Here is a 26,430-nt window from a genome sequence, read left to right as displayed (position 1 = left end):
CTTGTTCTCATTGAGAAGGGAGAGAACCCTAAGATTCGCATGAGTACTTGCCAAGGTGTTACTTCCAAAAAGACATAATGAGTTCTAATCAGAATTGGCTCTCAGTCCCTGGATATCTTGGAAAAACCACAAATGAGAAAATTCATTTTATAGCGCCTCTCTTCAAATTAAGGTCATGTAATTCTGAGAACAGTATTTATTGCCAGGCAGACAAAGAAAGAAGCATGAAGCTGCATGAGCCAGAAGAGGGCCTCTGACACCAGACAGGGACGCCTCATGCTGGGCACATCTGCTCTTGAATTCCCTGCTCACTGAATTCAACCAGGCTTGGACTCAAGAGAGGACAAGATCACGGATTACACTGTTCAACATTCATTGCATTTAATATATTTTCTCACTGAACCCTTATTAAGTGTTTTTCATTGGTAGACTAGCAAACACACAAATGCACCAGGAAGCCAGGAAGATGATAACAGCGGCACTGCATGCAAGAGACAGAAAGAATCGACATGCAGCAGGGAGGGAGCCTTTTACCTGGCCTCTCTCAATCAGAGTCATCTCCAGGTCTTCTATTTTTGCTTGGCACCTGAGAAGGTCAGCTTGCAGTTGCTCACGAGTCTGAAAAGCCAGTTGACATAACACTTAACATTACCACAGTGATAACTGAGATACAACATACAAGACTCATTTCTGCTACTCACTACTCCAAATTATCCCTATAAAGAAGTAACTGCTAAAAGTGACACTAGGACTCTACTAGTCTTCATATGGTGGCCAACAACTCAAGAGGAGTTATGTCCTGCTAAGCTCACTGAAGTCAATGGCTTTTGCTGGGTGTAACTCTGTTTAAGTGGGAACTGCGAGTTGTCAACAGACCATGGAGATGAATGCTATGTGAAAAGGGTTGGTTCTGCACAGGGCAAATGTAATGGGTGTAGGACGCTATATAAACTGTTGGGGGGGGGGGGGGCTTTGCACAGGTCCCGCCTCCCAAACGAGTCTGCCCCATTTTATTTCCCTCAACCTGGGATTTTAAAAAATCGCTAAATCAGTGATCCTCTTGAAAAATCCTGAGTTGCAGCCAGTCCTGCATGAGTGGCAGGCAGGAGGCGCTTCATTTCTCTCCCTTCCACTGTGTTGTCCATGGCCAGGGAGCATCTGCCTGCATTAATGCAGATAAAAGGACTTCTGACCTCGGAGTTGGACTTGATGGCTCTTCCCTCCCACCCCTTGGGTGTTAGTTAACCCCCAGGAGCAGCATCTGCCCTGCTGTTCTAAGGAGGCCCCTTTTTCTTTTTAAAATTTTGCATGTTACATAGGTGCAGCTGATCTTATCATGGGATGATTGGCATGGCTGTGTGAGTTCATTGCTATTTCTAACCAACACAGGAAGACTTTTCCCAAGGTAGGGCATCGAGCCACAGAAAATCTAGCAGGAAAACGTTCAGATGTAGTTGGATGATTATTTTTGTTTGTTTGTTTGTTTGTTTGTTTGACTTTTATACCGCCCCATCCCCGAAGGGCTCTGGGGATGGGGCGGTATAAGTTGTCATGCACAGATTATTAGCAAAGATGCTGCCACCTGAATTTTGGTATGGATTTATGGTTCCACCCATGAGGAACAGTAGATAAGCCAGCATTAGAACTAAACAGAATATCCCAAGTCTGCAGTGGGCCTCACAGTACACGCTAGAAATCCAAAGAGGTTGAGATGTCTGATAGATATATGTTAAAATGTTTTAAATATGCATTTTATTGCACTATGCTTGACTATTATCAATAGAAAACTGTACATACAGATCTCAATAGAGAAGATACATCAACATCTAAAAACAGGTGTAAAGTAAGTATCACAAAATATACCACAAATAACCACAAAACCTCAATTGCTAGGGTCATACACAAAATAGCCTGCACAGAGAACTAATATCCATATGTATGTGTGGATGGGTTATTTATTGATTTCATAAGAAGATCCAGTGGGATCGAAATGCATCAGGTTGCAACATGTGATGATACCCTCTGTTTTGTGACACACCGAAGGCCCCTGTTCTAGATTCAATTTCAGAGTCCAAAACGGCCCAGTCCACAATCCCAGATCAAGTCTGAAGTTGCAACGTGGAAATCTAGATCTACCAAAATGTTGCCAAATAATCCAGGTATTTCTACTAACAAGGCCCGTTTATAAATACAGCTGAGAGAGAATTATTTCACAGTGGAATTGGATTAATTCAGGTGGAATTCAATCATGATTTAAGCAGATCAGTTGTTAAGCATATCTTTCAATGTCCAACAAATGCCATCTAGAAAGCTTTAAAAATAGTTACCCTCGCTTCTCTTTCTGCATCCAGAGTCCCCCCGACCTGTTCCTGCAGCAATGCGTACGCCCTCTGCAGCGCTTGATATTCTCTGGTTAGCTGACAGAATCGCAAATCGGCTTCTTCTTTTGGTGTGCTCTTTAAATAAATAAACGTTTTCTGCTTGGAGTTGCAAATATATTTCAGTGCTTTATGATCATCAATTTAAAGAAAAAGAAGCAAGTAAATTATAAAAATAAAATTCCAGTGACATCCTTTGCAGCAGGCATTCCATGGGAGAGGTCCAAGAGTGCATTTATGCAGATAAAAGACTTCTGACCTCGGAGTTGGACTTGATGGCTCTTCCCTCCCACCCCTTGGGTGTTAATTAACCCCCAGGAGCAGCATTCTGGGAGCCACGTTAGGCTGCTGTGGGCAGGGCGGAGGGGAGCCACAGAAGTTGGACTCTGCTGGGGGAAGCCCTCGTGTTTGAGCAAAGAGAGCCGCTGGGTCCACCCCGTGACGGGATGCCAATGAGACTAATTCCAGCATCCTGCACTTACTGCAAACTCATCTGGCACTATAAGCGAGAAAAGCAAAGGAGCCCTGAAAATACAAACATGAGTGTCAGAAATAATGAATTTAGCTTCTAAGGAACTGCTCCTTTGGAAAAGGAGTTTTACAAACATGTAAAAAAATCTGGAACCTATTTATCTTCTCCACCTCAAGGAGATCCTCCCATTCTCTCGGGGTATCTATTTTCCTTGTAGAAGGAGGTTGTCTGTGTGTGTCAAGTACCATCAAATCACAGCCAACTTATGGTGATCCCTGGAGGGGTTTTCAAGGTAAAGGACACTTAGAGGGAATCTGCCATTGCCTGCCTCTCATAGTAACCCTTGGAGGTCTTTCATCCAAATACTGACCATGGTGGACCCTGCTTAGCTTTTGAGATCTGATGAGACCAGACTAGCCTGGGTCATCCAGGTCAAAGCAGCGGAAGGCCCCCCCCCCCCCCCCCCCCCCCCCCCCCCCGGTCTCCTTGCCTGCTTCAGTGTCCCATTGTGCCCTTTAAAATATGCATCAGTTGATTCCAAATGTAATGACCAGCCTGGTGGTAAGTAGGCACTCTGGAAGACTGAGGCTGAAATCCTCATCATGAAGCATATTGGCTGAGCTTGAGCCAGCGGCACTGCCTACCCCTCTCTGCCTGAGACTCCTGGATGAAACAGAGGAAGGGGAAACCACCTCCGCTGGACACAGTGTGTAACAGACTTCCCTCTGTGATACACCTCTGAAGATGCCAGCCACAGATGCAGGAGAAATGTTAGGAACAAGATCCACCAGACCATGGCCACACAGCCCAGAAAACCCACCACGACCAGTTGAATCCAGCCGTGAAAGCCTTCAACAATACACTGTAAACAGAGTTTACATTTGCACATTTGCTGGAAACTGGGTGATTATTTCTCCAATAAAGAAGAGATATTATTACAGAAAGATGGAGTTCATTGCTCATTTTAATGCTGTATGTAAAACTTTACATACATACTTTACATAAAGTACACAATAGCAAAAGAAAAACCTTGTATATCCAGCCCCACTTACATCTTCCAAGTCCTCTTCTGGCGTAGCCGGAGTCCTGTCTGTCTTATCTGTGTTATAGGAGGTTACCGACGAGGTTTCTGAATCAACGGATTCTTCATCAAATCCAAAAAATGTCTCCACAACATGCCTCTGAAAAAAGGCAGACATGCTTTGCTACCAGTAAGCACATTGGTAAGGTGACGTGTCAAAATGTCTTTTGTTTCTGTCTTTTCAAAATAAGCAGCTGGTGAATCCAGTCCCTGAAGCCCTTGTCAACACAGACACACACCCCACACACACCCCGAACAGGTTCTAAAGTTCATATGTAGTCTTTACATTCTTCATGAATGTAAAAAGGAAATTCTCTGAGGCATCCCAACCACTCACTTCTGTGAATCACTGAAAACTCCTGCAAAACAGAGCAGGTGGCTAAGGTCCAGGTACCAACGGCAACCCGCAGCACAGGCTGTGCTTCCTCCTCCATGAAGTGTTCTTCTGGAGGGGATTCCAAGAGAGTATTCAGGGAGTTGAGTTTAGTGACAGTTCACTATTAGAATTCAGAGACAAAAAGGTAACTGTTCTGCTTTTCCTCGAGTTGCAGGTTTTACTCTAGTCACAAGAGGAAACCATTTGCATTCAGGATGACTTATAGGGCTTTTAATGTCCAAACAATCTTATAAAGGAACTCTGTTGCTTACCATGTTATTTGCTTTGATATTCAACATTATCTTCCCTCCCAGGCCCATCCCTTTTCTCCAAGAATCACTAAGTCATCAGAGGCTCCTGCCAGGCCCTCTACAGTCTACACCCTTCTGGCAAGGCCGCTTCTGTCTCAGACAGAGGAGGAAGCTCCCTGGAGAACACGTTCAGACAACTGCTCTGAGGTTTGGGTGGGGTTTCTGAAAGGGGTCCCACAAGGTTGGAGAAAACTGCCTCATCTTCGTGTGGGACTGATTCACAGATTTAAGTAGCTGCTGATGGGGCCATGGATCCTGCGGCTTCAGGAATTATCTTTCTGAGGGTCAGAAAGAGCTACAGCCATGCAGAAGAACATGGAGCAACTCTTTGTCTCTTCTGCACACAGATGGGACAATACTGACCAATAGCTCCTAGAAATGCAAGTTGCACCAAAAGAATCCAAGGAAACAAATGAAGAGGTCTTCAGAGCATACAGCCTACACCATACAATTTTTCATGGAAAAGCCAACTAGAAGATGCCATATGTAAAGATATCTATGCAGAGCTGAGGACATCTCTGCTTACTCTTCTGTTTGTTTCTTCACTGAGTCTAGAACTATCGTCTCCTCAATCCTCTTTCTGGTAAGGATAGAGACATACTTGTAATTGCCAAATATGTACCTGGGGCTTTAAGACTTTGTAATACTCTTTAAATAAAGGTCATTTTTAACTTTTAAAAAGTATTTTACTCTATTTTAAACATTTTAACTCATTCCAGTTTGTTTTAATCACTTGACTTTGCTGTTCAGTTTGATCAGGGTTTATTTTGCGAAACAAACAAGGGAGATCTCTCATACAAACTTCAATTCATGGTGAACATGTTCCAACATTTACAGTAGGCTGCCATTTTACTGTTACTTGAAAAACACCAAGATCTACAAACTCAAGTGAATAGAAAACCATCCCTTTTTTTGCATTCTCTTAACTAATGGGTGGAAAGACCAACCCATGAAGCACAACCAAACATAACAATAAGTTGAAGCCATAGCTAAGAGCTCTTACCTTCATGCTTATAAGTCATTTCTTGGCAGCCAGAAAAATATAAACACACCAGAGCACACAGGCAGACAAAAAAGGAGAAATACAAGACAAGAATGATGTATTCCATACTAACAACACAGAGGCCGGCCACTTTCTCTGAAGAAGCTCTCCTGGTCACAGAACAGAAAGGAGTCCCTGAAGCTTGCCAGGTTCCAAAGGGCTCTATTATTTTATCTTACAGCCAGAAACCTCTGGGAGACTTCTCACCCGTGTCACCTGTCAGGAAACACCAGCCTGAAACGCTGCCAAGTATTATTCTGACCCAAAGACATTTAGCGACGTAGAAAGCAAAATGGGGCTCAACAGCAAAATATGACATCAACCAGCGGCACACAGCTGTACACCTTCCATGGCTACACTGCAAACAAAGTCTCTCTACCCCCAGGGCTGCTGACTAACTGGAAGCAGCATGGCCCCTCTCCCTGACACTTGGTGGCAATTAACAGCGTGCCTAAAGGAAGGCAGGGTAGCAACAGTCACCTGGCACCAGCAAGGGAATGACTGCATCGCCTTCCATGGAAACCACCTCGTTCCCCTACTAACAGAGCCTGCCCTGCACAATCCAGGGCATCGTATGCCTTAAGCAGAGACCGGTGGGCCTGCAACAGGTGGGCAGAGCATGAATGTGCCAGACACTTTAATGAAAAAGCCCAGCTACACGTAAAACAAAATCACACAGGATTTCCTGCTAATGTTCACCTGGAGGTGAAAATTCCTTCTTGATCCAAAGCTGTTATATTTTTGAAACTATCCTCCAAACCACAATTTAAAATACAACTCCTTGTTGCCACAGATCACGGCTGTAGTAGAGACAAATTCTAAACAGTCTTCATTGAGCAACTTGGCACGTGCCAAAGCACGATCTGAAGTCACATTCCCACAATGCCCGAGAAAGTCTTTCAGATCAGCAGGAAGCACAGATGTACTGAATGCAGCTCGGAAAACTGGCAGCTGCTGAGCATGACGGTCAGAAAAACAGGTAAAAGGGTTCAACTTCCCCTCTGGGCATTGGAACAAGCCCTCTGGCATGCACATCTGAGCGGATGACTGCAGAGCCTTCCGTCAGCTCCCCCACCGGCCCTGTAAGCATCATTCCCCTTTTAAAGCCTTTCCCAAACCACGGGGGCTGCAGTGCCTTTGTGCCCGACACCCCCCCCCCCCCATCAACGCTCTCCATCCTGCTCTTCTGCAGTTGAGTCAGTGGCAGAAAAACACCAACGGGTAACCTCGTTTCCATGGGATGCTGCGAGTCCCTTGTTGGTGCTGAGTCACGGTGTGGCAGGTAAGCTGCTGAGTCCAGGGGGCAGAGATTGTTTGCAAAAAAATTGTTTGGTGACCACGTCCCTGTTTGAGAGCAGAAAACCCCCAAGAACTCTCGCCAGGACCTTGAACCCTTGGTAGCCCCGTCTATACTAAGAAGGGAAGCCCCACCTACCACGTCAGTCACATTGTAAAGACGGCAGGCACCACATGGTTGAAAGGGCAGAATCACAGAGTGACCAGTCAAGGAAGGGACCAATCGGGTGATCAGTAGAAGATATCAAACTAATTCAAGACAATAAGCAGTATTTGCTTTACGAATCTGGGTCCGACTCCTTCATGCTACCCCCAATCCTGAGGCTAGCCTACTTTAAACAGAAAGGCTGTGGGAGACAATGGCGCAAATCAAAGCAAATTCGATGTGCACATCCATTTTGAAGCAAGTCCTGCTGCATTTGGTAGAATTTTGCTGCAAGTAAGCGTGCACAGGAAGGCATCCTCACATTTCACATTTCCTTTTGGGACGGGCAAAATTCATATACAGTGGTATCTTGGTCTTCGTCGATAATCTGTCTGAAAGTAATCGATGAAAACCGAAATCAACGAAAACCAAGGCACCATTTCCCATAGGAATCAGTGTAAATCCAATTAATCCGTTCCAGGCACTCCAAAAAGTGGATTAATTGGCTTCTTCAAACCCTAGCCAAGATGCAGAGGGAGCTCCTTATTTGGGCAGTGACATCAGAGGGTGTCACTGCCCAAATAAGGAGCTTCCTCTGCCTCCCGGCTGGGCTTCCTCAAACCCCAGCTGGTTTCGGTTTTCATTGGTTTCGGTTTTTGAGGACTTTTTCTGAGCAAACTTTTTCTGGGTTTGAGGACGAAAACCAAGGCAAACAACGAAAACCGAGACAAATTTTGCCCAGAAAAAGTCGACAAAACCCGAAACCAACAAAAACTGAAGTCAACGATAGCTGAGGTACCACTGTATTATCAAGCGGTTTGGGTTTTTCAAGCTCTTTTGGAAGACTGTTCAAAAAAGTTCCGCTTTTCTCAAGAGAGTTCTTTGGGTTTCTAATACCAGCTTGGAGAAATTCCCACCAGCACTCCCAACCCCCTTTGACAAAACTCGTTCTTGGAAACAGGTGGGGCTGGATCACCCTGTCACGTGCTGCCGGCTTCATGCAAAGATTCAGGAACTGGAATATTCTTCTAAGAGTTCCACTCCAGCACCCAATTGCCTGGAGATCATGAGCACTCATTTCTCTTCCTGGCTTCTGGGCTTGTGTCCCTAGTCAATTGCCTTCAGTTGGACTGGTATTAATATCCTGGGAGTCTTACAAAACACCTTATCAGTGTTTGTGTAAGTTGCAGCTTATCAGTATCCCAGGCCAGAGTGTTGGTCTCTCTCCTCCTCAGGATTCCATCGGATTTGGGTAATCAGTTATTTTACACTCAGAATGCACCTAAAATGAATGAGGTCATTCTGTGATAGTAAAATAAATATTTTTAAAATAAGAATCTGACAGGATTCCCCTGAGCCCCTCTGTCAGTCAGAGAACATCAGAACCGAACCTTGACATCCACGGGGCCATTCACATTCTCACTCTTGCTTTATAACCTTTTTCTTTTTCTAATCGCTGCTCTCAGACACTGATGTGAACCGATTTCTTTCTTTTTTGCTTTGTCTTTCCTTTCATCTTTATTTCTTATGTCAGTTCTGGCTGCCGTATCTCAGAAAGGGCACTGGACAGCTGGGAAAAGTACAGAAGAGGGCCAGAAAGATGACCAGGGGGCTGCAGAACCTTCTCTGTAAGAAAAGCTGAAGAGTCCGGGGATTTTCACTTTAGAAAAGACGCAACTCCCAAAATACTATAAGAACATAAGAACGAGCCTGCTGGATCAGACCAGAGTCCATCTAGTCCAGCACTCTGCTACTCGCAGTGTCCCACCAGGTGCCTTTGGGAGATCACATGCAGGAGGTGAAAGCAATGGCCTTCTGCTGCTGCTGCTCCCGAGCACCTGGTCTGCTAAGGCATTTGCAATCTCAGATCGAGGAGGATCAAGATTGGTAGCCATAAATCGACTTCTCCTCCATAAATCTGTCCAAGCCCTATAAGTCAAGGGCATCCCATGAAGTTGATGAGCAGTAGATTCAGGATGAACAGCAGGAAATAATGTTTTGTACAACAAGGAATAACAATGTGGAATTTGCTGCCAAAGGATGTAGTGATGGCCACAGGCCACAGGCAAAGGGTTAAAAAGGGGACCAGATCAATTTATGGAGGAGAGACCAAACAGCAGCGAGCAGGCATGGTGACTAAAGCAAACCTCCATCTTCAGAGGCAGTCATTCTCTGAATCCCAGTACCAGGAGGCAGCATAAGGGGGAAGACCGTGGTTCCTAAGACCGTCAGAGGAATTGGTTAGCCACTGTGTGAGACAGGATGCTGTGCTGGATGGATCACTGTCTGATCCAGCAGGGCTCTTCTGATATTCCAGTATTTTCCTCCCTTGCTGATAAGCTAAGTTGGGGAAGAGGGCGGGAGGGGGACTGATGGGGGGTTATAGGGGGGTTGTTGTTATATCTACTGTCCTATGTAGAAAAAAATAAAAACCTTAATGGGAAAAATAAAAAGCACACGCACTCCTGGCTGTAAGGCTGTTCTTTAACCAACTTAACTGTACAAAGCAGAATGTGGTAGGAAAGCCCCCCCACGAGGCCACCACGTGTGAGAATGTGCTCCCACTGCAACAGCCCCTGAACATCTGAAGCAGCAGCAACCAGTTTGGAGGAAATCAGCCCAACAGTTAAATGTTTTAACTATGATGTCTAAATTTTACTTTTTGTCATTTACAACATTATGTTGCATTCATCAGGATGGAGGGAAATGTTACTCACTTTTGGAAGCTTCAAACTTTTCCTTTTATGTTTCTTAGACCGTAATAATCGTTCACGTTCCTAAATAAAGAGAATCTTTATTTTAAAATTGGCTCAACATTTTCAGCGTGACTCCACGGGTGGAGGATGTGCAGCTACTACACCCTCCCATGTAGGGGCGAAATGAAGAAGCTCTTCATTAATCTTGGGAAAGTAAACTTTCTATTGTTGTCTCCCCATCAGTTGCAACGTTCCGCAGCCCCCTCCTGCAGCTCCACCTGCCTCCTGCTCACTCCTCGTCTTCTTTCAGGTTCTCCTTTTGTTCGGTTTCTGTCAGTTTCACTTTTATTCTTTAATTGGTGGTAGGAAGCACACAAGACTGCTGAGAGGGCCGAGGTTTCCCCAGACCCCGTGCACAGACAGACACACACGCGTGTTCTCAGGGATTCTCGGAGAAAGGCAGATCCTGCCACACAGGCTGGAAAAAGCGTGGCCGGTCCACATCTTGCTTTCCTGTCCTAAGAGGCGGAGAGCAACGGAAAAGCAGCCAGCCGCATTCTCAGGCCCATTCTGGTGGAATTGGGCAGGTCTTCAATATGCTCACAAGCTTATCCGCGAGACCGCATTTGTTTCAGAAAACCAAATATAAAGGGTTTACTTTAAAAAAGAACTATCTTGTGTAGAGGTGGGAAAGGCTGCAAGAATTTGGAATTTTCCCCTGGAAATGGGTCTCGACTGGCCCATGAGCTGTAACTGTGGTGACTCAGCTATGAAACAGGAAGCAGACACAGGGCTTCAAAGCAGTCTTTCCAACACAGGGAAACTTCATTTTCTCAACACTAATATCAGCATTCTGCTCCCTGTCCTTTATCCCCCACCCTCAGGCCCCTGCTAGCACATCAAATGAATGATTCCCCTTGCGGCTTGATGCAGTGACATTTTTAAGAAGTGGTTTTGTTTTGTAATGCTACAGAATTTTCAAAAGCTTGAAGTACTATCTCACGATAACACACAATTCTTCAGATCTTCAAAAGAACGCTACCAGACAGTCCAACAATTCCCCTCCGTTTTGCATCATATCACCACTTTCCCCTCTGCTTTACAAAAACCCACAAGATGAACTCTGTGCAGGCACGGCAGAAGACAAAGATGAACAAAGGAGAAAAAGGAAGAGAGGGAAGGCAGCACCCGTGAGTGCCACAAGGGGGCCACTGAAGGAATCCCTCCTCTGTTCTGAGTGAGGTGAAGGGAGAATGTGTGCTGTCCACTGCTGCCTGGCCAGGATCCAGCCACAGCAGCAATCAGGGGCATCAAAACGCAAACCACCCTGTAGGTGGCTCAAGTGATCCAATGCTGCGGCTCAAGAACAAAAAAAAGAGGGCAAAGACTGTGCTCAAGAAACACAACTGCATTACCACTGAGAGGTCATCGATTACACGTCGTTGTTCCAGAACTTGCAGCTTAAGGAATTCAACTTCCTGTTCCTCCCGCGTGCTACTGAGATCATTCAGTGATGTGTGCCTTCTCAAAGTGGGCTGAGAGGATAGTTTTTCTTTCTACAAGAAAAAAGTATTTCAGTAACACATTCAGCTATTACGTATCCTTCCACTGCAAGCATTAATTATTCCCTGGCCTGGCTTTGTCATGAGGCCAACACAGGTAGCCACCTCAGGCCAACAGATTGTGCAGACCAGCAACCTTCTGTCCTGCTCCCCTGCCTGCTCCCCCCACCCTGGCCTTCTCCGATTCATGCCCCACTCGGGAAATGGAGCAGATTGTACAAGGCCACTCCTGCGGGCTCTGTAGTGCCCGCCCTGCTCTCAGAAGATTCATTCCTCTCTCAATGGTCTGACCGACTGCAGTCACTGATTGTGGTTTTCAAAGGGTGAAGCGGGGGAGGGGGCAAAACCGAACGAAGCTCTGAGGCGGCAGCAGGGGGCCTCAAGTGGCAAAATGAACCGAGCTGGAAATGACTGTTCAGCCTAGACAAAATGGACAGGAAAGTGGCCCGATAAATAGCATCCCTCTTTTCCTGCCCAGCTGAAATCTGCCCAGATCCACTCTGACGCCCAATACAAATCCAGCCATCCTCAGGCTCTCGTACCTGCCACCCATCCACCCCCACCTCCATCATGCATGGTTCAGCCACCTTTTGGCATGGAGATCAACCTGGTGGCAATTCTGGAGTCTAGGAAGCTTTGGGCGGAAGCTCCAGGTCAGTCAGACACTCATGGGTGGCTTGGCTCACTGGTGTCTGAGCATTTCAAGGCACATGAAACATGGACTGATTCAACAAACATTTCCAGATGAAGGGTAATGGGGAAAGAGCTGCCTTTGGAGCAGACAAAGAGCCCGTAGCCCACAGCCAGGGCGGACAGAAAGGTCAGGGGGATGCTATCTAGGTGACTGAGATACATTCTCAAAACCCAAAGGTGGGTTTTCACCAAACTGGACCTACGGGGGGCTTTTTACTGGGTCAGGATTGCGGAAGGGCAAGAATGGATGATGGCGTTCAATACCTGTTATGGACAGTTTGAGTATCTTGTTATGCTGTTCGACCTGAGTGGGGCTCTGGGGGTATTCATGAATCTGATTTCTGAAATAATACACACCCTGTTGTGCAAGGCGGTGGTGGTGTATTTGGATGATGCCTGATGTATACTGAAACTATGGGGAATCCTGTGAAACTGGTACAAGAAGTGTTAAATCGGCTAATGGTGAACCAACTATATGTTAAACTGTCAAAATGTAAATTTCACAAGGATAAATTAGATTTTCTTGGGTACCAGGTACCCCATGAGAGGTTAGAGATGGACCCCAATAAGGTCCAGAAGGTAGTGGGATGGGAGGCACCAGGCCTGGAGGCAACTTCAATAATTCCTGGGATTCGCCAATTCCTATGCAGACTTTATCCCAGAATTCACAGAGATAGCACTCCCCCTGACCAATTTATTGCGGACCAAGGGAAAGGGGCCCCAGAGTAGCAAGCCAGGAGCCCAGCTGCTTTGGGATATGGCTTGTCAGGTAGCCTTTGACAAATTAAAAAGAGCCTTCACATCCAAACCCATTCTCTGACATGCTGACCCCAAAAAGCCTTTCCTAGTACATGTGGATGCCTCAGATGTGGCGATGGGAACCGCCCTCCTCCAGAGGGGGAGGATGGGAAACTCCACCCTTGCGCATATCTGTCCAAAGAATTCACAGGGTCTGAGGTCAACTGGACGGTGGGGGACAAAGAAACAGGAGGGATAGAAAAGGCATTGGTTGGAGGAGGCTAAATACTCATTTGAGGTCTGGATGGATCACAAAAACCTGGCAGCTTTGAAAGCCCCATGTAAGTTAAACACAAAACAACTACGGTGGGCTGACTTTTTCTTGAAATTCAACTTTACACTTTTTCCCGGGGAGAAAGAACTTTCTAGCTGACGCCCTCTCGCGCTACTGCAGATTCCATGCCACAAAGAAACTATCCACTCCACCATCTTCATGGCGACCCAGCAGGGCTTGGCTGTAATCGCCAGCAGTCAAACACGAGGGGAAAGAAGGGCGAAATCTCCACCCAAACAGTATTCACTCCAGAAAGACATGGAGAATGAGTCCCAAGCTGTGAGTCGAGACGATCATGAAATTAAAGAGCTAGGGGATGATTTGAAGGGGGTGTAAGGATGGCAGTTCTGCCTGGCTCTCTCCCAGCCAGCTGGCCTTGACGGAATGCCTCCAGCCGGGCGGCGGGAGAGAATCGGCGGCAACAACCTTGGTGGACGGCTTATCTTGCTGTCCAGGATGAGCATTCCGTTCCCATGAGATGGGCCTGGATGGCCCAGGGAGGGGGAAGGGATTGAGTACGTTATAACCTGAAGTTTGGGCGGGAGGTCTCATTCCTGTCATGTCGTGTGTATGTGCTTTCTAAGATGTCTGAATAAATGGTCTTATATCCAAAAGCCTTTTATTTCTGCTCTTTGGAATTCCTTACATTATGACAGGAATCACTTTTTAACCTTTACTGTTACATCGAAGTGGATCTCTGGTGTTTCGACACGCAGAGATTGAGTACGCTTGACCATGTGGAAGGCACGATAGCCCCCATAGAGGGCTTCGAGCCTTCCCTTCCAGATTCCGAGGATCTAGGAGATGGAGATGGCCCGATTTCTCTGGTGACTCTCTCCAGACCTAGAGACAGTACAAGTTTGCCCTTGTTTCATTGGGATGAACAAGGTGGGTCCGATCGCGTGGAGATGCATGAATCGTTTGGTACATTATCCATGGATTGGGCGCCTGACGACCGGTTCGTTTCCCTCCGACAACAAGTGGATTACAAACCCCAAATGCAACCAGTCCCTGAAGAACTGGGACTGACAACCATCCATGCTGACACCCAGGAATCCATGGAAAGATTCCTAGACAAGTACTTTGATGATATTCCCAAGGAGCAGCAGTGGCACAGTAACGGGGCGCGTCCCAAGACTACGGCTGAGGCTGGAACAATGACGCGAGTCGGATCGATGATCGGTAGAGGGTTCCATACTAAAACTGCAGCTCCAGAGCCGGGAGTAAGTGAACGGATGGAAGAGCTCCGTGGAGCGGTCGGAGGAATCGAAAGAAGTCCGTCGGAGGTGGAACTTAATCCCGATCCTGACCCGTTCCCAATGCCCTCGAAGGAAAGTTGGGATGATGAAGTGGCCCTGCTGCGTGAAGCCAAACTTGCCTGGGAGCGCGAACGCGAACTCTGGGAAGAGGAGCGCGAAAATCTGCAACGGGACCGTGAGAAGCAACGCGCAGAAATCCAAATGGAGTTGGATCGCGAAAGAGAAGCGTTGCATCGACAGTTCCAGCAGAATCTGACAGTTCATGACAAAGTACTGGATCAATCGAAAATGGATTTACAACGCCAGCGAGAAGGCATCAGGGCCATCCAAACACAGCATGAACTGACTACAGCCATACAACGAGATGAACGAGCTAAATTGGATCGTGAAAGGGCGGCCTTGCATGCGCACCAGGACGCCTTAACACGCAAGGAAAGAGAGTTGGCCGACCTAGAACAGGATTTGCGAAGACAGCGGGCTACACTGACAAGGGCTCCAGATAGAGCCCACACCTTCTCCCGGGCGCCTACAGTTCCCCTCCCCGCCGGAGGCACGGTACTTCGAGGTCCGATTTCAGCGGCCCCCCAACCCAGGGCGCCTCAGCCACTCCCGGTTCCGCCAGCCCCGCCACTTTACCCCTTGCAGCAACCAGGCCACCTACAGCAACAACCTCAACACGCGCCTCGAGCTGTTGAGAGAGGATTTTACAGACCACCCATCCCAGCTCGTTTTGACGGGACTGCATCGAAACTTCCCTACTTCATCCTACAACTCGATGCCCATATGCAAGAGTATGATGACCTATATCGTTCTGAACGTGAGAAAGTCCGAGACATTGGATCAGTGCTGGATGGCATAGCGGCTGAATGGTTCGTTACTCTCTACGAATTGCAGGCTGACGACACTCGCACAGTGGGGGGGTTCCTCCAGGCGTTACGCCTTCGTTTCCAAGACCCTGATGCAGAAAACATTGCTATACGTACAGTAAAAACCATCCAGCAAGGTAACCGTTCTTTCGCTGAATACGCCCGGGAATTTCGTGCAGCGGCCAGTAAACTTCCTCCAGACTGGCCGGAACGCATGAAATGTGAGTACTTTTTCGAAGGCATGGACATCAAACTGCGCGAAACGGTTATCCTCATCCGGATCCCGCGGACAATAGCCGAATGGATCGAACTGGGATCACAAGTCGCTGCCCGTCTTGCGCGCGCCCACGCAGATGGCCGTCCGCGCCCAAAACCTGCCACAACACCAGCACCAAGTACTCACAAATCAACTCCTGCCGTCGCAGCTGAAACCACGTCGGAACGTCGTCGCCGCTTGGGATTATGCCTTTACTGCGGGGGGCCTGGCCACCTGGCTGCCAACTGCCCGAAGAAGCAAAAACCCCAAATTCCGCCTACACGCACCATGGCGGCCAAGCCTCCACGTAAATCAGGTCCGCCACCTCAGGGATCGTCTAAAGCTGCTATCGAGGAAGATTTCGAGAATGGAGATGTAACGCTCTGCCTGTCAGCAGCACCCGAGGATATTAACCCTACTCCAGATGCGGTGAGTGAAGGCAGTGCTCCCATTACCATTTTAACCACGCTAGCCAACCCAAGTAAACATACGCGCATTCTGGCCTCCGCACTTGTGGACTCGGGCTGTTCCCACTGTCTCATGAGACCACAAGTGGCCGACGAACTTGGTTTAGACCGAGTCCCCTTGGTGAAACCCATTCCCTTCACCCAAATGGATGGTAGTCCTCTAGGCGGTGAAGGTCCGGCACGTTTTAAAACCCAGCCAGTATTTCTCCGTTGTGCCGACCATTGGGAGAAAATAAGTTTCATCCTTGCTCCGGTTGCTAAACACACTATTGTGTTAGGCATGCCTTGGTTGCTCTTACACGAACCAACCATCATATGGAAAGAGCGGATCCTCCAATTCTCGGATCCCCCCTGTGGAGATCACATGAACGGGGAGGAAAGCCCACCTCTCACTGAAAGCGAGCTCATGGGTCCTAAAGCTTTAAATGTATTGTCTGCCCCTGGTCCTGCGGAAATCCCGCAGGCGTATCGAGACTTGTCCAGAGTGTTTCAAGAACAGGAGTGCGACCAATTGCCCCCCCATAGGGATACTGACTGCAAAATTTTACTGCAACCCGGAGCTCAGTTACCTAAAGGTAGAATCTATCGCATGAGTCCCACCGAGGAGAAGGAACTCCGCGCCTTCTTAGATAAAAACTTGGCTCGCGGATTCATACGACGAGCCACAAAACATACCCATGCCGCCCCTGTTCTATTTGTTAAGAAAAAGGACGGTTCGTTAAGACTTTGTACTGATTACCGCGGATTGAATGCTGTGTCCGTATCCAACAAGTATCCTTTGCCCTTAATTAAAGACCTCTTAGATGCATTGGGCAAAGGACGGATCTTTACCAAATTGGACTTAAGAGAGGCTTATTACAGAGTCCGTATTGCGGAAGGCTATGAACACTTGACAGCTTTCAATACAAAGTTTGGACAATATGAATATTTAATAATGCCATTCGGATTAGCTGGAGCCCCCGGAGCCTTCATGGCCCTTATCAACGAAGTTTTACAAGATCTGTTATACAAAGGGGTGGTCATATATTTAGATGATGTATTAATTTACTCACAAAACATTGAGGAGCATGAGAAACTAGTACGAGAAGTCTTACAACGCCTACTAGACAACTCCCTCTTTGTCAAGTTGTCAAAATGCTGTTTCCATCGCTCCTCCATTGACTATCTGGGATATCGAATCTCTCATGAGGGCTTGGAAATGGACCCAGCAAAAATAGCCGCAGTAATTGAATGGCCTGCCCCCACCAACAGGAAGGAACTGCAATCCTTCCTCGGCTTTGCCAATTTCTATCGTGACTTTATTCCTCGGTTTGCTGAAATTGCCTTACCGCTCACCGATCTCCTACGTACCAAAGGCAAAGACTCGCAGGCTTCTAAACCCGGAGCTCCCCTTCTCTGGTCTCAAGAATGCCAGTCGGCATTCCAGCAGCTAAAAACAGCTTTTACTACAGAACCAATTTTAAGACACCCAGACCCAGATCTTCCTTTCATCGTACATGTGGATGCTTCGGATAAAGCGCTAGGCGCTGCCCTCTTGCAGAAAAATAAAGATAACAAATTGGTACCGTGTGCTTACTTGTCCAAAAAGTTTTCTGGGGCTGAACTAAATTGGACTGTGGGGGATAAGGAGACTGCGGCTATCAAAGCTGCATTGAGTGTTTGGCGCCACTGGCTAGAAGGAGCCAAACACCCCTTCCAGGTTTGGTCAGATCACAAAAATCTGGCTGCCCTGTCCACACCACTCAAAATGTCTGCTAAACAATTGCGTTGGGCCGATTTTTTCTCCAGGTTCTCGTTCACTGTCCATTTCTTCCCTGGTAAAAGCAACAAACTGGCTGATGCGCTGTCTCGCCTCCCCGGGGAGGGGGGGGAAACATCGCTACGGGATATCCCGCGCACCGTTCTCTCTCCCGCCCAGCTGGGATTAGCTGTCACCCGATCACAAACTACGGCGGCTCCTCCCCCTCCGACCATCCCGAACATCGTCTCCCCCTTCCTCCAGGGATTCAAGGAGGCGGGGCTCCGCGAACTGTCGGCAGAGGAAGGGGATTCACAACTGCGTTTGGAGGATGGTGTTTGGAAACGGGGTGGGTGTTGGTACGTCCCTCCTCCTCTCCGGAGGCAGGTTCTCGAAATATGGCATGATGCCCGTCAAGCTGGGCACTTCGGCTTTTTGAAAACGTTGCATCTGGCCCGCCGACAGTTCTGGTGGCGCTCCATGCACAAAGACATTGAAACGTATATCAAAGGGTGTTCCGTCTGTGCGGAAGCCAAGTCGATACCGGGAAAGCCGCATGGGTTATTAAAACCCCTCCCAGTTGCATCTCGACCCTGGCAGGTCATTTCCATGGATTTTATAACCGATTTGCCAGAAAGCCACGGGAACACTGTTTTATGGGTGGTGGTGGATCTTTTTTCTAAACAGGCGCATTTTATTCCTTGCACCACCATCCCGTCGGCACCTAAACTGGCCCGGTTGTTTATCCAACATATCTATCGCCTACACTCCTCTCCCGACAAGGTGGTATCCGACCGCGGTCCCCAATTCATATCTAAGTTTTGGAAGGCTTTCCTGGAGCTGTTGGGAACCACCCCAGCGGTCGCCGCCCCCTACCACTTTCAAAGTGACGGCCAATCAGAACGGACGAACAGAACATTAGAACAGTATTTACGTTGTTATACTAACTATCATCAGGACAATTGGTGTGATTTACTTCCTTTTGCAGAGTATGCGTATAACAATGCCATTCATAGTAGCACGCAAAAAACCCCGTTCGAGATTGTTTCTGGTCGGTCTTTCCCACCGTTGCCCCAGCTGCCTGCAGAGGTACTGCAGCCTCCAGAATTCAAACAATGGATTTCTTCGTTAGCCGAGGGTTGGAAAACAGTGCAGTCTACCTTACAGCAGGCCCAAGAATCACAAAAAATTCAGGCGGACAAGCGTCGCTCAGACTTCCCTTTGCGTGTTGGGGCGTGGGTCTATTTGTCCACTAAAAACCTTAGAGACGTGCATAAATATTCAAAACTTGGCAAGAAATTTGTGGGCCCTTTTCGGATTACAAAGGTGATCAATGATGTTACTGCTCGTTTGGAACTACCTAACTCATTAAGTAACATTCACCCTGTCTTTCATTCTAGCTTGCTCAAGGAGGCTCCCGTTTCAGATGCCTGGCACGACCCTCCGGAGCCACCCCCGCCAGTTATAATTGATGGCCACAAGCATTTTGAAATAGATGCTATTCTGGACTCCCGCCTCTCCCGCAATCGTCTACAGTATCTTGTTTCATGGGTTGGTTATCCCTCTGGCCATAATCAATGGGTATATACAGAAAATATTGATGCCCCCTCCCTCATTTCTGCTTTTCACAAAGCCTTTCCTGACAAGCCGGGGGGGGAGGTTTTCTTGGGGGAAGCAGAGTGTAAGGATGGCAGTTCTGCCTGGCTCTCTCCCAGCCAGCTGGCCTTGACGGAATGCCTCCAGCCGGGCGGCGGGAGAGAATCGGCGGCAACAACCTTGGTGGACGGCTTATCTTGCTGTCCAGGATGAGCATTCCGTTCCCATGAGATGGGCCTGGATGGCCCAGGGAGGGGGAAGGGATTGAGTACGTTATAATCTGAAGTTTGGGCGGGAGGTCTCATTCCTGTCATGTCGTGTGTATGTGCTTTCTAAGATGTCTGAATAAACGGTCTTATATCCAAAAGCCTTTTATTTCTGCTCTTTGGAATTCCTTACAGGGGGGGAGGGGTTGTAGTGGCAGGAGGGGAGGTTGTATGTCCCCCCTCCGTGTTGCACATGGAAGTGTTGGGTGGGTGCCATGATGCAAAATCAGCTGGGCACTTTGGGTTTGTGAAAACACTGCATTTGGCCGGGAGGTAAATTTGGTGGCGGACATTATGGAAAGAGTAGAGTCATATGTAAAAGGGTGCCAGGGCCAAAACAGTGGCCGGAAGCCACCAGGTCTACTCCAGCTGTTACCAGTGCCAGGAGCTCCCTGGAAAGTAATCTCTACGGATCACCAACCTACCCACCAGTAAAAGAAAAACAGTTGTGTGGGTGGGGATGGATCTATTCTCAAAGCAAGCGCACTTTGTGCCCTATGCAGGAATACCCTCGTCCCAGAAGTTGGCTCAGATGTTTGTGAGGCAGATCTACCGGTTGCATTCAGTGCCGGATAAGATAATTTCAGATCCGGGAAGTCAGTTCGTATCGAAATTCTGGAGACAATTCCTGAAATTGTTGGAGTGGAGCAAGGATTATCGTCCACATCCCACATCCCTATGCACAGTCAGACTGAGAGAGCAATACCCAAGGTGTTATGTCAACTACCATCAGAATAATTGGGTTGATCTGTTACCATTCACTGAATCTGCATACAAGACTCACTAAAGAAAGCTAAGGAGGACTATAAAAACATGCAGATAAAATACGGGTGCCCGTGTCATACCAGGTGGGTTTTTTTGCATATCTCTCCACACAATCTTAGGGGACTGCAGGGGAGTTGGAAGCGGGGACATAAATTCATTGGACCTTTTAAAGGGTTAAAGGTAATTAACCCTGTAGCAATCGAATTGGAATTGCCTAAGAACAATATACACCCTATGTTCTACTGCAGCTTGCTGAAAAAGGCACCCCTGGCAGATCACTGGCATCCAAGATTAGCTGTGCCCCTTCCCAAGTGGATTGGAGAAGATATGCATCATGAAGTGGATTCTGCCATGGATCCGTGGGATTATAGGGGTCAGTTCCAGTATCTAGTATCTTGGCCCCATTACCCAGCTGGTTTCAACGAATGGGTCGATGCCACAAAAAGTCCAGGCCCTTCAACTAATAAAAGCATTCCACAAACAATATCCCCATCGATTGGGGAGGGGGGCTTAAGGGGGTGGAATGTCAGGGGGATGCTATCAAGGTGATTGAGATACATTCCCGAAACCAAGCAACTGCTTAAAATAACAAATTGCTGCTGCTAGAAAGATACATGTAACCAGCCTGCTATATGTATCCAATGCCATCTGCGCATTCTTTTTTTGATCTTTACTTTATGGCTTCGCACACTTGGTAGACAACTAGCCTTCCCCTGGTACTCCTGTCCCATGGGAACTGTGTTACATCAGTTATCTCATAGGGCAGGAAGCCACATGGCTTTTTCTTGCTATCTGCTGCCGACCTTGGGGCGCCTTAACGCCAAAGACTGTTTTTCACAAACTCTTGGGAAAACCGGGGGGGGGGGGTGTTCTTCACAGGGGATAAAAGGGACTGTGAATGCCAGCTTAATCAGAACCGTGTAGTGCTTCAATGAACACTACTGAACAATACTTCAGAGTCCGTTTGTTGGCTTAAAGTTGTGAGACCTAACAAGGAGGTCACTTGGAAGTGACCAGTCATTCTCCACTGAGTTAGGAATCGCTCTCTACTGCTCCTTCAGTGCCACTGTAAGACTTTCTTATTCTGCCACTTACAGTGCTGTTCAGGAAGAAAAGCCTCAATCTTTACCATTCAACTCACCCCTCCATTTCCATCCTTCCCCCCACCCCCTCTCTCTGGGGACACTGCACGATCATCACAAGCACCAAGGGTGGGTTCCAAATCTGCAGTCACCAGTGGGTGGGCATATTTACCATCTGGTTTCACTTGGTTTTCCATGTCCTCAAAGGCTTGTGTGACACAGACCTCATAGCTTAGTAATTCTTCAGATTTAGTGTTGCATGCTATTCCCCAGTCTACTGGCGTGGTCCTGATTTTCCATCTGTTACTTTTATGTTCAATAAAGAGTAAAACTCAAGGACTGTCTTTGTCACTGCCTATGATTACAACTCTACCCAGAACACTGCCCCAGTTTGTGTGCATTCAAGCACACACAGAGGACCCTTGACCTGGGAGCTCAGAGGAGAATTTGTGGGAAAGTATTCAAACATTTTAGGTGAGGCAGCAGATGTGCTGATCTCTTTCCATGGGATGAAGTAAAAAAAATCATGGCCAAGAACAATGGTTGTGTGTTATTCTAAAATCAGCTTTGGACAGCGTCAGGTTCTGAAGTGCCACTATTCCAACACAGGTCACACAAACTTCCACCACCAAAAGCCAGTTCACACTTCAGAACACCAAGGAGCCGTTAACACCAGTTAAGCCGTTTGAGCCCACTCTCAGGTGACCCTTTGAAAGCTCTCAGCCATCAAGAGCTGCTGAGGAGAACTTGTGCTACGTGAGGGCGGCTGCTTACCATGTCTATGTTTTCCCTAGAGAGGTTCTTAATCTTGTCTTCCATTCTCTGTATACTCTGCAGCATGTCTTCATTTTTCTTGTTCAGCCTTTTGTTCTTTTCTACAAGCGGTTTAAGCTGCGCTTCTGTCTCCCGAGACCGTTTGAGCTACAGGCAATAAAATGATGACGTAAAATGAATATGCAACTTTCCGTGGAGCTTTCATAACATGGCAGAATTATGCAAATGCAAACGGCACCAAAGCCTCTCTTCTTGAGAATCCGGTACAGGAGAAAACTTAATGGGAAGACTGCGCTACAAGGCTCCTCAATGCCAGGCAGGTATGTCTGTATTCCTGCTTTCCGGGGCACGGCCGGTTCACCGCTTGACAACAGAAACCCTAATTTTCTGTTGATCGCTTCAGGTACTTGAGAACGGCCTTTTTGACATACTGATCTTGAACTCCTTTCAGAGAATTGCTACAAGACTAACAGATTCCCCTGAAGAAGACTCCTAGTGAAATATATGGGAAATTTTGGGGAAATTTAACTGAATAATAAAATATACGTTTCCTTTATTTTGAACTATTGACCTTATTTTTTATCCGTCATAGTGTTTGGGGCAAACTGAACGCAAAAAGTCACACCGGCCACTATGCAGCTCTCAGATGCAGCTCCGCTCAAAGCCAGAGGCCAAAGTCACTTCCTCAGGGTCACTGACTGGTGGCAAATCCAAGGGGAAAGTCACAGCCATGCAGCAGAAACATTTCCCAGCATAGATCCTCCCTGCTAAGATATTTATAGATTTCATAGATGTGAAAGAACTGTGGGTGGGATCTTTAAACAAAAGGCACCTCCAGAAGTGAGCCTTTCTTGCCTGTGATGCCAAAAAACCTCAAGGGCCACTAGATCCCGCTGTGCAAAATGTTACAAAATGGGACTGCACCAAATCCCTGGAAGCCTAGGGTGCTCCACTCCAGCAAGAGTGCGTGGGGGGGGGGGTGTCCCCCAGCTCCCACTCCTTAGTACAGACCTAGGTATATTTTTAGAAGGTCCGAACAGAGGGGACATTTGGGGGCTGCTTGGGGGACACAGGGCTTGCTTCTAAGAATATCTCCCGCTTACAGGACTTAGGAACCCCAGTTCATTATCATGTTCTACATCTGGGAAGTCATGTTCTACATATGGGTAACAAAGATGAGGAACACACATACTGGATGGGGGTATACTACTGAGTAGCAGTGTGCGTGAACAAGATCCCAGGGCGCAGGTGGACAGTAAAGTTAAATATGAGTAACAAGTGTGATGCAGCAACAAAAAAGACTAAGGCGATCTTAGGGTGTATCAACAGAGGCATAACATCCGAATCGTAAGATGTCGTGTCGTTTCTCCACTCACCTTTCGTTGCGCGGTAGTTGCGGCAAATAAACCGGGGGCCTGCTGCATTCCCCACTACCTGAGTGGCAGCAACACAGCAACCCCGACTCTGCCGCTCTCCGTCCTCCTCAGCGTGCGTCATTTTGACCCCTGGATGGTCAAGCAACATTTCTGAAACCCCCGCAGCGACTGTGGGGGAGAGCGAGGCAGTGGGGAAGCCGGGGGTCACTGCAGGTTTGAATTACCCGCCGCACATGGTGACGTGGACCAATCAGGGCACTGCGGAACGTGCGCAATGCGCACGCAGCATTTCTTTTCACCATTTTTTAAACAGGAAATCAGTTGTCTGCACGTCGCTTTGAGCGCACGCGGACACACGGACACAGCGTTTTTTCATAGTTCATTCAAAACATTCATTGTGGTAGATGATGATAGGAACAAATATGCCTGTGTCCTCATATTTACACTGATGTTTACTACATACATCTCAGAACATTCATCTCATGAAATGGAGGAGAAAGGAAAGCGGGCACTTCCATATTTCGCACATTTTGGCGATGCAGCACGACAGCCAATCAGAAACCATTTTTTTTAAAGGAAAAAAGGCATTGGTTCAATTTGTGATGACAACTGTGCGTTTCGACATTTTGACGACGATTTCAGGGTTTTTTTTTACCAAGTTCCGCCCACAAACCGGCACTCCAGCCAATCGGGACAGAGAAGCACCCTGCTGATGACCACGGAACACGTGGTTGTGGGGAATGCTGCATGTCATGAAGCTTGCGGCTGCCGCAAGGTTGACTACAGGGACAAGATGCGGTGGGGAGTCAGACCTCGCGCTCCAAAGTACCAATTCAAAGGAGCACGGTTTGGCTACACTGCATTAGTCAGTTCTGTGTATAGTTCTGGAGGCCTCACTTCAAAAAGGATGTAGACAGAACACAGAGAGTGCAGAGGAGATCTAGGAGGACGATCAGGGGCTTGGAGACGGTGAGGTATGTTCCTCTAAGTATGATTGTTCCCCTAGCACACCTGATGTTGATTAAGCTCGGTGTTTTATCATGAGCCAGTTGCTGTTGCTCTCTTGTAGTTCTTATTCTCTGTCTATGTTCAGAGACTTCATGTCTCCAGGCTTCTCTCTTTATTAAATTTGACTGCTGTCCTATGAGCAAGTTTGAGAATTGCTGTGTGTTGCAACTAAGAGACAGGCTGACTGGGGACTTGGGAATGTTTAGTCTGGAGAAGAGGAGACTGAGGGGGGACACAATTGCTCTCTTTACGTATTTGAAGGGCTGTCACTTAGAGGAGGGCGGGGGGCTGTCCCTGCTGGCAGCAGAGGAAAGGACTCCCAATAATGGGTATAAATTACGGGGAGAGCGGTTCCAACTGCATATTAGGAAAACAACTGCAGGAAGAGTTGTGGAACCGCAGAATCAGTTGCCCAGGGAGGTGGTGAGTTCCCCTTCACTGGCTGCTCTAGGCCAGTGGTGGCGAACCTTTGGCACTCCAGATGTTATGGACTACAATTCCCATCAGCCAATTGGCCATGCTGGCAGGGGCTGATGGGAATTGTAGTCCATAACATCTGAAGTGCCAAAGGTTCACCACCAGGGCTCTAGGCTGATCCTGAATTGAGCAGGGGGTTGGACTAGAATAGATGGCCTGTGTGGCCCCTTCCAACTCTATGATTCTAAGTGGAAGCCACAACAGGTAAGGCATGTGTTTGGAAAGTTTTGGATTTCACCCACTTGCAGGGTGGCACCTGCAGAAAGCCCTGCTCAGATGAGCCAAGCGGTCGTGGGGGAGCATCGCGGGAGAGGCAGCCCCACAAACAGGAAGGACCAAAACCAAAAAGGGCCTTATGTTATTATTATTTATTACATTTGATATGTAGCCAGTACCTTGAATTGAGCCTGCTAATCAGAAGGATGTATATTCCAACTGTCTCCATATCCTTTCTCACATAAATACCTCAACAGGAAAAAGAGAAATCAGCTGCCACTGTTGCCATCGTAAGTAAAGAGCAACTGAGAGCATGTTGAAAGTTCTGGCTTCCCTAACATGTAAACATAAGAACATAAGAACATAAGAACTAGCCTGCTGGATCAGACCAGAGTCCATCTAGTCCAGCATTCTGCTACTTGCAGTGGCCCACCAGGTGCCTTTGGGAGCTCACATGCAGGATGTGAAAGCAATGGCCTTCTGCTGCTGCTGCTGTTCCTGAGCACCTGGTCTGCTAAGGCATTTGCAATCTGAGATCAAGGAGGATCAAGATTGGTAGCCATAAATTGACTTCTCCTCCATAAATCTGTCCAAGCCCTTTTTAAAGCTATCCAGGTGAGTGGCCATCACCACCTCCTGTGGCAGCATATTCCAAACACCAATCACACGTTGCGTGAAGAAGTGTTTCCTTTTATTAGTCCTAATTCTTCCCCCCAGCATTTTCAATGAATGCCCCCTGGTTCTAGTATTGTGAGAAAGAGAGAAAAATTTCTCTCTGTCAACATTTTCTACCCCATGCATAATTTTATAGACTTCAATCATATCCCCCCTCAGACGTCTCCTCTCGAAACTAAAGAGTCCCAAACGCTGCAGCCTCTCCTCATAAGGAAGGTGCTCCAATCCTTCAATCATCCTCGTTGCCCTTCTCTGCACTTTTTCTATCTCTTCAATACAGTGGCGTAACTAGGCAAACTGGAGCCCTGGGCAAAACCTGAGTTTGATGCCCCCCCTGGCGCATGCCCAATGCAATGCGCACCCCCCCTGTAGCTACGCCCAGTGGCGTATCTAGGCAAACTGGAGTTTGGTGCCCCCCATGGGCAGCCACCCTCCTCCACTGTGACCAAGCAATGATTTTTTACACCAGGTTGTTTCAAAGTCAC

At 47.6% G+C, this 26,430-nt stretch overlaps 1 protein-coding gene across 5 annotated transcripts in view; it reads right to left on the bottom strand.

The window, feature by feature from the left end:
- The window catches only part of JAKMIP1 (janus kinase and microtubule interacting protein 1), a 131,605-nt gene that overhangs the window by 64,633 nt on the left and 40,542 nt on the right, over window positions 1–26,430 (bottom strand). For all 5 annotated transcript variants that reach the window (XM_048508978.1, XM_048508977.1, XM_048508980.1 and 2 more), the window contains exons 6-11: window positions 22,194–22,340; window positions 11,213–11,353; window positions 9,819–9,878; window positions 3,903–4,031; window positions 2,328–2,456; window positions 535–618 (exon numbers count right to left, since the gene is read on the bottom strand). In XM_048508978.1, the coding sequence (XP_048364935.1) occupies window positions 535–618; window positions 2,328–2,456; window positions 3,903–4,031; window positions 9,819–9,878; window positions 11,213–11,353; window positions 22,194–22,340 (690 nt within the window). The remainder of the gene's footprint in view (window positions 1–534; window positions 619–2,327; window positions 2,457–3,902; window positions 4,032–9,818; window positions 9,879–11,212; window positions 11,354–22,193; window positions 22,341–26,430) is intronic.

This window comes from Sphaerodactylus townsendi, linkage group LG10, assembly GCF_021028975.2.
Source record: "Sphaerodactylus townsendi isolate TG3544 linkage group LG10, MPM_Stown_v2.3, whole genome shotgun sequence".
In the NCBI taxonomy this organism is placed as follows: Eukaryota; Metazoa; Chordata; class Lepidosauria; order Squamata; family Sphaerodactylidae; genus Sphaerodactylus; species Sphaerodactylus townsendi.
Note: the sequence above shows the minus strand (reverse complement) of the source record. Positions and strands in the feature narration are given on the sequence as shown.